The 16,344-nt window shown below is 41.4% G+C and overlaps 1 protein-coding gene across 5 annotated transcripts in view; it reads left to right on the top strand.

Annotated features, from left to right (window-relative positions):
• The window catches only part of LOC126469964 (glutaryl-CoA dehydrogenase, mitochondrial-like), a 925,249-nt gene that overhangs the window by 488,526 nt on the left and 420,379 nt on the right, over positions 1-16,344 (top strand). Inside the window, exon 6 of one of the 5 annotated variants that reach the window (XM_050097389.1) lies at positions 13,126-13,345. The exons of the other annotated variants lie outside the window; for them this stretch is intronic. Within the exon in view, the coding sequence (XP_049953346.1) occupies positions 13,126-13,345 (220 nt within the window). The remainder of the gene's footprint in view (positions 1-13,125; positions 13,346-16,344) is intronic. 5 annotated transcript variants of the gene reach the window in all.

Raw genomic sequence — 16,344 nt, 5'->3', positions numbered from 1 at the left:
GCCGCGAAGAGCCTTGACCACCCCTGGAATCCATTTAGGGTGAGATCCATACTCTCATGCCCACATATCGGCACCCACCAAGTATTTTTCCGCACTAGGGGACACAGCACAAGGCCTGACAGGGTGAAGCAGGTGCAGTAGAGTGCGCGGTTTGCGGCCATGCAAGAGTTCAGCAGGGCTGCGATCACCCAGAGGCGTGAAGCGATAAGAACTCAGAAATTGCAGCAGAGCGTCATCTGTGGATAAATCAGTACGGAATTTTTTCATCTCTCTTTTGAAACTGCAGACAAGGCACTCGACCTCCCCATTCGATTGCGGATGGAAGGGCAGTGCTGTAACATGATGAATCCCTTGTCCAGTACAAAAATCACGGAAGGCCTGTGAAGAGAACTGAGGGCCATTGTCTGTGATGATCGTGGATGGAAGACCTTCTAGCACAAAGATTTTGGACAAAGCCAGCGTCGTCGCCGCAGTGGTGGACGACGAACATCGAACAACAAACGGAAACTTCAAGAAGGCGTCAATCAACAGTAGCCAATAAGTACCGAGGAAGGGGCCGGGAAAGTCAGCGTGCAACCGTTCCCATGGCTGCGCTGGATCAGGCCACGGAGAGGGCATTGTACGAGGTGCAGCCAGTTGTTGAGCACACTGACCACACGCAGCAACCATGTGGGCGATGTCCGAATCAATACCGGGCCAATAAACGTGCCTGCGGGCCAGGGACTTAGTCCAAGAAATACCCCAATGGCCTTCATGCAACAGTTTGAGAACATCTTTGAGAAGAGAGGCTGGCACCACGACCCATGGAGATGCACCATCCGTGGCCAGAAGAACAACACCATCACGAACAGACAGACGAAGGCGCAAGGCATGGTAGTTGCGAAGGGGATCTGATGCCCGGCCCTGGGTCCTGTCCGGCCAACCCCGTTGAACAAAACCGATCACCTGACGCAGGACCGTGTCCTGCGCAGTAGCTGATGCGACCTGCGAACCTGTGAGTGGAAAACCCTCGACTGCACGACGTTCTTCCTCATCAATGTGGAAACAGAGTAGTTCATCACGATCGAAAACTGGGTCGGGGCCCATCGGCAATCGCGACAATGCGTCAGCGTTGGCGTGCTGGGCCGTGGGGCGATAGTGAATCTCATAGTGAAAACGAGACAAGTATAAGGCCCAACGTTGCAGGCGGTGAGCTGCCTTATCCGGAAGCGACGTCGATGGGCTGAACAGAGAGACCAGCGGCTTGTGGTCAGTGATGAGGTGAAACTTAGAACCATACAAAAATATGCTGAACTTTTTTAGAGCATAAATGATAGCGAGCACCTCCTTTTCGATTTGAGAGTAATGCCGTTGCGCATCATTGAGGGTCTTGGAAGCATAGGCAGTGGGTCGTTCCGACCCATCCTCATACCGATGGGCGAGAACAGCCCCTAGGCCATACTGTGACGCATCAGTCGCCAGAACCAAATGCTGATCCGGACAGAATGTGGCAAGACAAGGCGCTGACTGCAAATGAGCCTTCAGGCGGACAAAAGCCTGCTCACACTCGTCGGACCAGCAGAAAGGGACGTTTTTTCATAACAACTGATGCAGAGGATGAGCGACCGCCACTACGGATGGAATGAATTTGTGATAACAAGCAATCTTGCCTAGAAACGCCTGAAGTTCTTTGACCGTAGACGGCCGGGGTAGAGCGTTAATGGCCGCAACATGCTGACGTAGAGGACGTATACCCTCACGGGACAAGTGGAAACCAGGATACACAATGGAGGGTTGGAAGAACTGTGACTTGTCCAGATTGCACCTCAACCCAGCCGAATGCAAAACCCGAAACAGTGAACGCAAATTGCGAAGGTGCTCCTCAGTGGAGGCCCCCGTGACAACAATGTCATCCAGATAGTTTATGCAGCCAGGAACGGAAGCCGTGAGCTGTTCCAAAAACCGCTGAAAAATGGCCGGCGCGCGAGCGACGCCAAATGGTAACCGCTGGTACTGATACAACCCACAAGGAGTGTTGATGACGAGAAATTCCTTAGAAGAAGCATCCAATGGCAACTGATGGTACGCCTCCGATAAGTCAAGTTTGGAAAAGAACTGGCCCCCATTGAGCTTGGTAAATAACTCCTCAGGACAGGGAAGAGGATAAGTGCCAATGAGGCTCTGAGCGTTGACAGTGGCTTTAAAATCACCACACAATCGCAGACTCCCATTTGGTTTAGAAACCACCACGATTGGTGATGCCCATTCGCTGGAGGTAACAGGAAGGAGAATCTCCGAAGCTGTTAACCTGTCTATCTCAGCCTTGACAGGTGCACGCAATGCTACCAGAATAGGACGTGCCAGGAAAAACTTAGGGCAAGCTGTAGGTTTAAGAGTAATGTGGGCTTCAAAATCCTTGGCACGACCCAGACCAGCAGAGAACACGAACAAAAATTCAGAACCCAATCCATCCAGCTGTTGATACGGAATAGCCTCAGATATGAGGTGCACATCATCATCAACGGAGAACCCGAACAACTGGAAAGCATCATAACCAAACAGGTTTTCAGTGCCCTGTCACGAACCGGCTCTACTGTGCAGGAAAAGTTAACTCCATAAGGACACCGTTACGGTGTGGCTAATGGCTGTAAAGTAATTTAGTAGAGCTGGCCATGATGTCTCCTTTGTTGATGCTGCTGTGTCTGCGTTGTCCTTGTGGCTTCTTGTTGTCTAGGCGATGATTCCTTGGCTGCTTTGGGTCCAAGAAAAAGGTGCGGGTTTTTTAATTATTACTGGACTATCGAAAAATGACGCAGTATTCCACGGTTTCTTTGTATCAAACACATTTATTGCAAGAACTATATGCACAACTACACTCAACCGCGGCCAACACACAAGTGGCCGAAAGCCCGTAGTAGACCAAAGAACACGGTCATAAGCTACAAAGAACATACAATTCCAATATCGATTATTGATCGCGACACCTAACTTAGTATTATCTTAAGCAAAAGCTTTTATAACACGACTTTAGTGAGTAATAAAATAAAGTGACGTCTAATAGTGTATCATAAAATAAAATGACGTCTATTCGTCAGTTTCATTACAGCCCGCATGATCCACTACATAAAATGTGAGGGGCCGAACAACAGACTTGTAGGCAGTGGAAGCATCAAACTGGCCAATGACAGGAATTTTCTGTTTATTATAAGTTCTCAGATTTCGCTTAACTGGAGACAAGGGAGGGGAGCCCAACTCCAAATACGTGCGAGAATTAATGAGAGTTACTGCAGAGCCAGTGCCCACTTGCATGCGAATATCTTTATCCAGAACACGAACAGTAACAAACAACTTATTTGTTTGAGAAAGCACACAGTTAACATCCATGTCCGATGCCTCGTCCTCGTCGACAGGAACTTTAGGGGACTGACACACAGAAGCAATGTGGCCTTTTTTCCTACATGAATTCGCGACGTTGCTTACGCGAGTGAACCACCACCACATCTTCGTTCTCCTGTGAAACAGGCAAATTGTCCGGGTCGAAAGTTGACTGTACAGCGCCTACATCACACCACACATCTATTTGCGCGCCAGCAGTTTGAGACACTTCAAAGGATTGAGCGATGCTTAGAACTTCTGACAACGATGGGTTTGGCAGTTATAGGTCACGTTGCCGAACTTCTTTATCAGGAGCAAGCCATAGAATAGCATCCCTAACCATTGAATCAGCATAAGACTCATGATGAGTGTCCGTGACAAACTGACATTTCCTACTCAGACGGTGTAGTTCCACCGCCCAAGCCCGGTAAGATTGATGGGGCTGTTTACGACACTGGTAGAACGCCACGCGGGTGGCAACGACGTGGGTGTTTTTTCGGTAATAGTTAGACAATAAGTCACACGTTTCTTGGAAGGACAGAGAGGCAGGTTCCCGCAGAGGGGCAAACTGAGATAGCAGCTGATAGATCCGTGGGGAAATCCAAGATAGAAATAACGACTTACACATAGGAGCGTCGACAACGCCGAAAGCCAAGAAGTGTTGCCGCAAACGCTTCTCATAATCATCCCAGTCTTCAGCGGCCTCGTCGTAAGGAGAGAATGGAGGTGGAGAAGAGGAAGCCAGACGATGAGTTAGCGATGTCGACAATGCCTGAATAGCAGCTGTCAACTGTGTTTGTTGTTCAATGAGCGCTTGCATAAGCTGTTCCATGTCTGCCCCGTCACGAACACACAAATCCACAACACAGTGAAAATATCCGACCTTGTCGCCAAAAAGTGTTATAACCTTTAATCCCCAATAATTGCGTGGATATTCAAACCCACTCACTTAGAAGCAATAGCTGGTTACATGATAACAACTCAGTATCTCTTATTCGACTGCCGTGCCGTGACATGCGGCCGGCGCCGTTTGTAGCTAGGTGGTGCTCCCGCGCTCAGCCGAGTTGCGGAGTGCCTCTATCGCCGTTTGCGTGTACTGTCGTGGCGGCACTGTTAAATGTCGTGGCACTGTCACAACAGTTTGAGTCTTTTACACAGCAGACAAAGAGATAATTAAGATAATATTTACTACAAAATAAGATTGTATGTTTTATTTTAGACAGAAAATTAGTAGTTATTTTTTTATTATCCTGAGCTGTATGAGAAAAGTTATTAACAATAGAAATGCTAGTTCTACAAAGATATGTGCTATACTGTGTTCCCTCAACACTGGGTTCATAAATGCCCATACAAAAACCTCTCTGCCCCTGGCAACAGGCTGGCCTCAACCTCCATCACTTTCACTCTCTACAACCTCCCTTGCTCTTCTCACATTTGGTCATAGTAGTTATGAAATTGTTTTCCTGCAAAGGAAAACTTGATACATCCATATCTCTGCTCCACAGTAACCTGAGTTCTGTGGCCAACAGTGCTGACAGGTGACACTCAACTTCATGGAAAAACTTGAGTCCAAACATATACATGAATAAGATGAAAAATACAAGTTTCTTACCAGTTTTGCTTCTGAGATAGTATTGAGAAAAAAATAAGAGTTCAGTATACAGTCCAGTAAAAAGTTAATAGTGACAGAGTTAATCAAGTGAAAGGTAAATGAAACGGTAAACTCTATTTTTTTTAAATTATTGTGGTTACAGTTCTATGTAGTTGGAAAGTTCAGTTAGTTGTGATGTCTTCATAGCACTTTTGGCAAGATGATGCCACTAAACTCCATAGCTGCTGTGATATCTTTGCGTACTATATTTTTTAGAAGAAATTTTGCAAAAGGGGTTGAGTCACTAATTTACGGTGACTTGGGAGATGATAACTCACAGGTTCAAATATCTTGTGACTTACGTATTCTCAGCAAACATGGTAGCTTACATAAATGAATTTCTGAACCACTGCTACAGCATTAAGTTCAGTTAATAAAATGTCCTTACAGCAAGTCTTTGAAGCAACAGGGATCATTTTACAAAATGGTAGTTGATGCTTCCTTTGTGTAGCATAGCAAATGACAGCCATTTTGGCCTTTTGAGACTATTACCCCTGTAATCTTGGAGACTAGGACTTAACAATTGAATGAGCTCCTAATTCTGGATGGAGTGTCCATAATGGCAGTGGCTGCATCACCTACAATGGCAGCGTTATGTGGGATCAGGTGCCATGTCCTTCTTCACCAGTCCATGCTGAAGACCCCCTGCTGGCTGCTACTGCTGTCCTGTATCTTGACCATAAACAGTGGAAAGCTCCCACCTCTGACAGCCTTCTGTTTGTTTCTGTCACAGAGGACACACTCCCATGTCTTTTCTCCCTTTCTGTTGCCCCCAACATATTCTCATTGGTCCCCATTCTTGCTGCTTTGTTATGACAGTAATTTTATCATTGTGTGGTTCAGAATAGTACAAAAATTTAGTGGTTATTTTCGCTGTCTAAAATAAAATGTTAAAATATTATTTAGCAATTAACATAATAATATAAGAGTTTACCTGGTATAAGAAACGATAGCCTCTCAAGTTTTCTGCCAGTGACAGATGTGTGGCAGAACCATTACAAAAGTGAATTACATACATTCACACAATGCACCTGGAACACCTCAAAATGTTGCTTTTGGTATTGCCTGTAAGAGTCTCAAGCCCCTGTGTTTCTTGGAATGGCACAAATGACGATGGACATTTATTTATTTATTTATTTATTTATTCTTTGCCCATGGACTCCAGCTGAAAATCCAGCTGAGAGTATTGGGTGTGTCATACAATAGCCTTTTAACATCAAACTTGATTTCAATATATATATAAATGAAACAAATGATTAAACAGAAATAGTCCATAATCATACAAAGGTTTTACATATTTCACATTATACGTACACACAAATCAAAAAAACATACAGAAATGATAATTTTTACAGGTACATTTCAGTAATGATATATTTAAACACCATCTTAGTATTCACTCAAACTGTATATACATTTCTCTGTGAGATATAGTTTCAAATGATTTTTAAAACATTTTAGATCTGTTTCTTTTTTAATGATTTTGGGGAGTTTATTAAAAAACCTTTTGCCTGCTTCTTCTGGGGCAGTCATAGACAGTTTTAGATTTCTGTTTATCATGTAGTAATTTTCATTTCCTCTTGTACTGTGTTTGTGTACATCTTTATTTAGGAGGTGTTTATCACTTGACCTTACCACCATTATGCTTTGGTATATATACAGTGAATATACTGTCATAATATTATAGTGTACAAAAGCTTGCCTACAGGTCTGTCTTGGTGGTATTTTTGCAATGCATCTCACTGCCCTTTTCTGAATTGTGAATATTCTTTTTAGGTAGCCAGCTTGTGCATTTCCCCATATATGAACTGAATAAGACAAATGTGGGAAGACAAGTCCATACATGGTAGTAGGGACACTAAAGCTTGTATCTCCTAAGACTGTTGGTGACTGCATTATTACAAACTTTTTTATTGGCTCTCCTGTTTCTTTAGTTGTTACTGACGTAGTTGATGGTGTTGGTGTTGTCCATGCTGAAGTTATTGCTGGTCTATTTCAGTTCTTATTGCTTGCATCTTCTCTGTGGAAGGGAATACATTGTACCTTATGAAAGAATTATGGCTTATTAACAGGAACCATGGACCTTGCCGTTGGTGGGGAGGCTTGCGTGCCTCAGCGATACAGATGGCCATACCATAGGTTCAACCACAACGGAGGGGTATCTGTTGAGAGGCCAGACAAATGTGTGGTTCCTGAAGAGGGGCAGCAGCCTTTTCAGTAGTTGCAGGGGCAACAGTCTGGATGATTGACTGATCTGGCCTTGCACCACTAACCAAAACGGCCTTGCTGTGCTGGTACTGCGAACGGCTGAAAGCAAGGGGAAACTACAGCCGTAATTTTTCCCAAGGGCATGCAGCTTTACTGTATGGTTAAATGATGATGGCGTCCTCTTGGGTAAAACATTCCGGAGGTAAAACAGTCCCCCATTCGGATCTCTGGGCGGGGACTACTCAAGAGGATGTCGTTATCAGGAGAAAGAAAACTGGCGTTCTACGGATCGGAGCATGGAATGTCAGATCCCTTAATCGGGCAGGTAGGTTAGAAAATTTAAAAAGGGAAGTGGATAGGTTGAAGTTAGATATAGTGGGAATTAGTGAAGTTCGGTGGCAGGAGGAACAAGACTTTTGGTCAGGTGAATACAGGGTTATAAATACTAAATCAAATAGGGGTAATGCAGGAGTAGGTTTAATAATGAATAAAAAAATAGGAGTTCGGGTAAGCTACTACAAACAACATAGTGAACGCATTATTGTGGACAAGATAGACACGAAGCCCATGCCTACAACAATTGTACAAGCTTATATGCCAACTAGCTCTGCAGATGATGAAGAAATTGATGAAACGTATGATGAGATAAAAGAAATTATTCAGGTAATGAAGGGAGACGAAAATTTAATACTCATGGGTGACTGGAATTCGAGAGTAGGAAAAGGGAGAGAAGGAAACATAGTGGGTGAATACGGATTGGGGGAGAGAAATGAAAGAGGAAGCCATCTGGTAGAATTTTGCACAGAGCATAACTTAATCATAGCTAACACTTGGTTCAAGAATCATAAAAGAAGGCTGTATATATGGAAGAATCCTGGAGATACTAGAAGGTATCAGATAGATTATATAATGGTAAGACAGAGATTTAGGAACCAGGTTTTAAATTGTAAGACATTTCCAGGGGCAGATGTCGACTGTGACCACAATCTACTGGTTATGAACTGTAGATTAAAACTGATGAAACTGCAAAAAGGTGGGAACTTAAGGAGATGGGACCTGGATAAACTGACTAAACCAGAGGTTGTACAGAGTTTCAGGGAGAGCATAATGGAACAATTGACAGGAATGGGGGAAAGAAATACAGTAGAAGAAGAATGGGTAGCTCTGAGGAATGAAGTAGTGAAGGCAGCAGAGGATCAAGTAGGTAAAAAGACGAGTGCTAGTAGAAATCCTTAGGTAACAGAAGAAATATTGAATGTAATTGATGAAAGGAGAAAATATAAAAATGCAGTAAATGAAGCAGGCAAAAAGGAATACAAACGTCTCAAAAATGAGATCAACAGGAAGTGCAAAATGGCTAAGCAGGGATGGCTAGAGGACAAATGTAAGGATGTAGAGGCTTATCTCACTAGGGGTAAGATAGATACTGCCTACAGGAAAATTAAAGAGACCTTTGGAGAAAAGAGAGCCACTTGTATGAATATCAAGAGCTCAGATGGAAACCCAGTTCTAAGCAAAGAAGGGAAAGCAGAAAGGTGGAAGGAGAATATAGAGGGTCTATACAAGGGGGATGTACTTGAGGACAATATTATGGAAATGGAAGAGGATGTAGATGAAGATGAAATGGGAGATACGATACTGTGTGAAGAGTTTGACAGAACACTGAAAGACCTGAGTCGAAACAAGGCCCCGGGAGTAGACAACATTCCATTGGAACTACTGACAGCCTTGGGAGAGCCAGTCCTGACAAAACTCTACCATCTGGTGAGCAAGATGTATGAGACAGGCGAAATACCCTCAAACTTAAAGAAGAATATAATAATTCCAATCCCAAAGAAAGCAGGTGTTGACAGATGTGAAAATTACCGAACTATCAGTTTAATAAGTCACAAGTGCAAAATATTAACGCAAATTCTTTACAGACGAATGGAAAAACTGGTAGAAGCCGACCTCGGCGAAGATCAGTTTGGATTCCGCAGAAATGTTGGAACACGTGAGGCAATACTGACCCTACTACTTATCTTAGAAAACAGATTAAGGAAAGGCAAACCTACATTTCTAGCATTTGTAGACTTAGAGAAAGTTTTTGACAATGTTGACTGGAATACTCTCTTTCAAATTCTAAAGGTGGCAGGGGTAAAATACAGGGAGCGAAAGGGTATTTACAATTTGTACAGAAAGTAGATGGCAGTTATAAGAGTCGAGGGGCATGAAAGGGAAGCAGTGGTTGGGAAGGGAGTGAGACGGGGTTGTAGCCCACGTTGAGGTTCGCCGATGACATTGTAATTCTGTCAGAGACAGCAAAGGGCTTGGAAGAGTAGTTGAACGGAATGGACAGTGTCTTGAAAGGAGGATATAAGATGAACATCAACAAAAGCTAAATGAGGATAATGGAATGTAGTCGAATTAAGTCGGGTGATGCTGAGGGAATTAGATTAGAAAATGAGACACTTAAAGTAGTAAAGGAGTTTTGCTATTTGGGGAGCAAAATAACTGATGATGGTCGAAGTAGGGAGGATATAAAATGTAGAATGGCAATGGCAAGGAAAGCGTTTCTGAAGAAGAGAAATTTGTTAACATCAAGTATAGATTTAAGTGTCAGGAAGTCGTTTATGAAAGTATTTGTATGGAGTGTAGCCATGTATGGAAGTGAAACATGGACGGTAAATAGTTTGGACAAGAAGAGAATAGAAGCTTTTGAAATGTGATGCTACAGAAGAATGCTGAAGATTAGATGGGTAGATCACATAACTAATGAGGAGGTATTGAATAGAATTGGGGAGAAGAGGAGTTTGTGTCACAACTTGACTAGAAGAAGGGATCGGTTGGTAGGACATGTTCTGAGGCATCAAGGGTTCACAAATTTAGCATTGGAGGGCAGCGTGGCGTGTAAAAATCGTAGAGGGAGACCAAGAGATGAATACACTAAGCAAATTCAGAAGGATGTAGGTTTCAGTAAGTACTGGGAGATGAAGAAGCTTGCACAGGATAGAGTAGCATGGGGAGCTGCATCAAACCAGTCTCAGGACTGAAGACAACAACAACAACAACAACAGGAAACTTGAAACATATACCAGAATAATTGTCAGTTTGTCAGGACATTACATGAATAATGTAGACCTGAGTTCAAAATTTTTTGAACCTCAATTATTTGCATAGAACAGATGATAGAAATGTACTGAACTTCATTTCAGGTAAGGGAATCTTTAATGGACCACCAATCGTTGAAATACCTGTATCAATGTGCATGTAGAAGAACATTGCATTGGTATAAATAAAGATATTATGTTTTGTGGCTTGGGTACCAAGGAGAACTTTCAGGGCTGTAGAACTAGCCAATAATGTGTTGCTCAATTGAAATTTTGGTATCCCCACCAGCAGACAAATGTATGGACACAGATGAACTGCAGTGGGTTCTGTGGTAGAGTAGTGCAGAAGCTATCATGGACGTCATGTGCGGAGTGTCATATGGGCAGAACTGCTGACTCAGGTGTTTACTTGCCAGGGACGATAGGTTGGGCCAGTGAGTTCCTATGGAGTGATCGACTAACACTGACCTGACTTCCACATTGCAGCATGCTCTTGTTTCCACATGTTATTTGTTTGGTAATTCATGCTGGTTGCATTTTGTGCTTTTCTCCTTGTGTCTCTACATGGTGTTTGGACTCCCTGTTCCCCCATAGATCAACTTGCACATTGAGTTTATCCTCTTCTGCGGTCCAGCTTCCAGGCTCCCGGGTTGAGTGCCCACAGTTGGCTAGATTAGTGACATTTGTGCTGATGGCTATGTTTTGCAACATTGTCGTGCCTGTGCAGATACAAAAGAAACAATTATGTTGAAGTATGGTTTTTCACTGTATTAAGTGTTGCAAGTATTAATTCTAGGTTTGCATAAGGCATTTGGTTCTATAAATCATACAGTACTTTTATCCAAATTAGCGGTATAATAGCAGTATCACTAAAATTCATAAGTTATCTCTGAGATGGGAGACAGTATGCTAAACTATCTTATAAGAATGGAAGTAAGAATGCCCCACAGTAAAATCAGTATACAAGACTCTCAACTTTGGAGTTCCCAGGGAAGTATTCTTAGATCATAAAACTTAAAGCTAGTGAACTATGCTGCTGATACAGCATTTATTATCCTCAGCCGCAATGAGCAGATAGCATTCCAAAACAATAAAGACAACTTTGAACTAATCATGGAACATCTGATCATGAATAAACTTATACCGAATAAGGCCAAGACTGTTGTGATAAAGTTGGTGCTCAATTGCAACCAGTCTCAAGTGTATATAAATATTGAATCACTGTCTACAGTTGAAACATCCAATAAACATAAATTTTTAGACATTGTTATTGATGAGTGTCTTACATGAAAAGAGTCTGTCAGCTACATCTGTAAAGAGACTAGCTGAAATATTTGGTTACTAAAACACCTGAAAAATATATAACTCCTCCTATTATTAAACAAATGCTCTATGGATTAATCCCTTCTCATTTACAACACGAGACTGAAATTTGGGGTGGAGCACCCACAGTCTACATGGATAAAATATTCAGGCTTCAGAAGATACTAGTTATGGTTATTACTACTGTAAGCAAACACTAGTCATGTGGGACTATATTAAGTATAATTTATTGACTATACAATAAAGGTATATGCTTATGACAATTATATTTGTAAAAGAGAATGATGCAATAAGCATAATGAATAGAGATTTTATTAATGCAATAACTTAGGGGAATGCAGCTGGGTGACGACATTCTATACACTGGGAGAAACTAAGGTCTTATAAGGTGTTGTTATTATGATACTGAGTAACAAAAGTGCTACAAATGAAAGTCCACTTGCATTTTATAATAGGTTGCCAAATAATGTAAAGCAGCTCTGTGGAAATTTCTTTAAGAGCAAGTTGAAACAGCTGTTAATTAAAAGACTTTTATATCCACTCAGACATTTCTGAACTCCACTATCAGTAGTATTACTTTTGAATGTTGCAGTGTATTAGTGGCGTTGAATGTTTATATAATGGCATCTAATGTGCTTCTATTTTAGCTTATGTATTCCTTATATGTACGACATGATATCATCATTGTAAGTGTGCAGTAATTACAATGTTCAAGGCTGTAAAGGTATCATAGACAAATAAAGGTTAATAATAATAATAATAATAATAATAATAATAATAATAATATCATTTCTTATGTTATAAAAATCCTACACTGGTGCTTTTCTATGTTAATAATCATGCATAATAATATTGTATTGTATGAAACTGAGGACCTAGAAATGATGGAGAGGCTTCGTCCCTGCCATAGCCCACAGTGGTACACAATCCCACAACAGGTTACAGCAGTCCACTCACCCCACCGCCGCCCCACACCGAACCAAGGGTTATTGCGCGGTTCAGCCCCCAGTGGACACCTCCCCTCCCCCAGGAACATATCACACCAGACGAGTGTAACCCCAATGTTTGCATGGTAGAATAATGATGGTGTATGCGTACGTGGAGAAAGTGTTTGTGAAGCAATCGTTGACATAGTGTAACTGAGGCAGAATAAGTGGAACCAGCCCACATTTGCCAAGGCAGATGGAAAACCGCCTTAAAAACCATCCACAGACTTGCTGGCACACCGGACCTCGACACTAATCCATTGCATGGATTTGTGCCGGGGACCGGCATGCCTCCTACCTGGAAAGCAGTGCGTTAGACCGCACAGCTAACCGAGTGAGCATGCATAATAGTACATACCTGTAGCTATATTTGGGTATTTCAGACACATCATATTGTCATATGCTTGTTCCTTAATACTATCTATGATGAGTTTCCATTGTGTTGGTTTCTTTTGATTTGAAAAGTGTACTTGTAATACTGCATCTATGTTTATGTAACTTATTGTCTGTTCAGGATAAGCAATGCCCCAGTTGCAGATATTTTAATTATTTGGGCAAAATGTGAAGATGGCAAGTTACGAGGATTCATTGTGGAAAGGAATGGAGCTAAAGGATTGGCAACACCCAAAATAGAAGGCAAATTCTCACTTCGGGCATCTGCTACAGGAATGATTTTCTTAGATGAAGTTGAAGTTCCAGAGGAAAACGTTCTTCCTGGTGTGACCAGTTTCAAAGTAAGCTTGAATTTTGTTTTTGTCATGTGTCACCATAACTCACTATCATGATCCCTAATCTTATACCAGAACATACTGAATATGGGCAGAGTAATTCAGTCAAGAATTGCAATGTGTGAGACTGACAACTACGTTGTGACACCAACCAAGAGCAGTATTTAATTCTTTGTTAAATGAGAATTGTGTGTTGGTAGGAACAAGTGACGGCAAAGTGTCATGTTTTGTGTATGCATTAACTCAGAACAGCAAGAAAAATTTCTTTATTCTAGTAGAAGCATCTTTAGGCAACAGATGCAAAAGTTACTTTATTTTCTACAATTTTCTTCTTTATTATCCCTGTAATGTCTAGAACTTCCTTTAGATTCCATAGATGAGTGTATTTTAATTCCCTTAGCTGAAGTTTTACCCAGCAAAGCAATCCAATTATCTGGCCAGGGTGCCGGTGCCCCTGTGTTCATGCCCTATAAGCAAGGAGGGGAGGTAGTAATGGTGTACCTTCCAGTACTGTTACAAGAGGAGTGCTGTCACACGCTAAATGTCTATACTCACATCTAAATGAAGTACCCATTTAGAATAAGACCGGAATTGGGACACATAGTATATCTCACCTTGGCTGCTCACAGTGGGCAGCAGTAAGAAGGGCAATATCTGGAAAACTATCTTCCCCAGTGACATCGCTATTTTCTACGTGTGTATCTGTTGATTCTTTGCTGCTGTTTCACTGAAGGATGACAATGCTGACTTTTTGTTTGACTCTGTGCTGAGTGATTTTATTTATATTTTCAGTTCCTTGGCCATCAAAGTGTGTCTCCTCCACTCATCATCACACACTTTTTTGGCATGATACGTATACTTTCAAGTCTTCTAAGGACACAGCAGCTAGTGTCACAGCCACATAAGCAAAGTGACATTGTGGTCTAGTGGTTAGCATTTGTGGCTAGTAATGCCAAGGTTCAAATGGTTCAAATGGCTCTGAGCACTATGGGACTTAACATCTATGGTCATCAGTCCCCTAGAACTTAGAACTACTTAAACCTAACTAACCTAAGGACAGCACACAACACCCAGCCATCACGAGGCAGAGAAAGTCCCTGACCCCGTCGGGAATCGAACCCGGGAACCCGGGCGTGGCAAGCGAGAATGCTACCGCACGACCACGAGATGCGGGCAGTAATGTCAAGGTCCTGTGTTTGATTCCCAGTGACCATCTCAAATTTTTCGTAGGTGGAAAGGTTTGGAAGGAAACCCACTTAGCCTTGTAATGCCAACTATAACCAGAAAAATTGATGCAGAAATCACCAAAGTAGTGTTACATCAAAAGGTATGCACCAAGCTAGATGACAAACAACATTTATTTATTAGCAGCAGAAGCATGAGCTGTTAAGTTTTTCAGGTTAGAGAGTAAGATGTGTGATGTATCATGATTATCTTTGCAAGATTTCATAATAGTTCTGTAGGATTTAGGTCTAGATGGCATGACAGCAGTAAGAAGGGGCATTTTTTGCAAGAGTTTACCAATTGAATAAAGAGAAAGTGTTTGTTGCTCCATAATTAATGTGAAAGTTTGGTTTTCTTTGTCTCTACAGATTTGTATTTTTTTTTTGCCATTTCTACATGATAGTCTGAAGTTTTCCTGTTGTCACAGAGGAAATGTGAACAAAAAATAAAACTCTGCAGTCACAACAATGAAACGCTCTCTGCCACTGTTGTCCAATGACACTGTTCACACATTGCCACTTTGCAATATTTTTCACAGTGTAGTGTGTATGGATCCATGACTCATCTAAGTAAACCATTGGTCACTTTATGCTAATGCTTCATTTTATAATTTTTTTTTAAAAGTCTGATATCATAGGCTTTTTTGCCAGTATGTTCATGACTCATTCATTCTAGCAACTTCTAAAATCAAATCCCATAGATGGAACAGTTTTTCTTAGAGTTTCTTTTCTAGTAGGGAAGGCTAATACAGTGAAACAACAGCTGTGAAATTTCTGCAAAGATTGTATTTCCTTCCATGGCCATAATATTGCAGCAATTTATTTAGATCACCAATGAAATATTTATTGTATGCATTTCTCTAATTCTGTTCTGGAGCACATACTTGATGTCCTACTCCACTTGGCATCATATCCCTCCTTCTGTAATTTGCACACCATTCCCTAACTGAATGCATCTTTTATCACCTTCTGTGTCAGCACTATCACACTTTCCTTGTTTTCATTGCCTGTAATATTAACGATGTTAATAGCAAGTAGTCATGGCTTTCCACAAAGGTATTTTCTGCAGTCCCTTTTTGTGCTCACACTCTGAGATGGACTGGAACGTTACTGTAACAAGTCACATCGCCAAGTAGTTCCCATTACAGCCAGGTAACTGATTCACTTTGCCGAGTAATACAGAGTGCTTATTGTAATTGTTGAATTCATCAGTCTGAAGACTGACTTGTTTTCCTGTATAAACTTTTTACTACCTGCATAACTACTGCACCCTACATCAATTTAAACCTGCCTACTGTATTTAACATTGATTTCCTCCTGCAATTTTTACCCCTGACACGTTCCTCTAGGCCAAATTAAACTATTCTTTGATGCCTCAGGATATGTCTAATCAATCTCTTTCTTCTGTTAGGCAAGTTTTGATGTTAAGCTCTTTGATGTCTAATTCCATTCAGTACCTCCTTGTTACTTATCCAATCTATACATTTAATCTTCAGGATTTTTCTGTAGCACCAAATAAGCTTATATTCTCTTTACCATTTATTTTCTTCATTTCACTTCTACATGACACCACACTCCAAATGAATACATTCATAAAAGGCTCCCTAACACTTAAATTTGTATATGTTGTTAACATCATCTTGCTTTTCAGGAAAGTTTTTCTTGCTATTGCCAGTCTCTGTGTGTGTTCGATATTCACTCTGTATGTTCTAAATATTCTTGTCAGTTTTATATTTTCTTTTGAAATATGATGTAGCAACTGAACTCTAAAACATACACTAT

This window comes from Schistocerca serialis, chromosome 3, assembly GCF_023864345.2.
Source record: "Schistocerca serialis cubense isolate TAMUIC-IGC-003099 chromosome 3, iqSchSeri2.2, whole genome shotgun sequence".
Lineage (NCBI taxonomy): Eukaryota > Metazoa > Arthropoda > Insecta > Orthoptera > Acrididae > Schistocerca > Schistocerca serialis.
The sequence above is the reverse complement of the archived record's forward strand: the minus strand, read 5'-3'. Positions and strand labels throughout refer to the sequence as shown.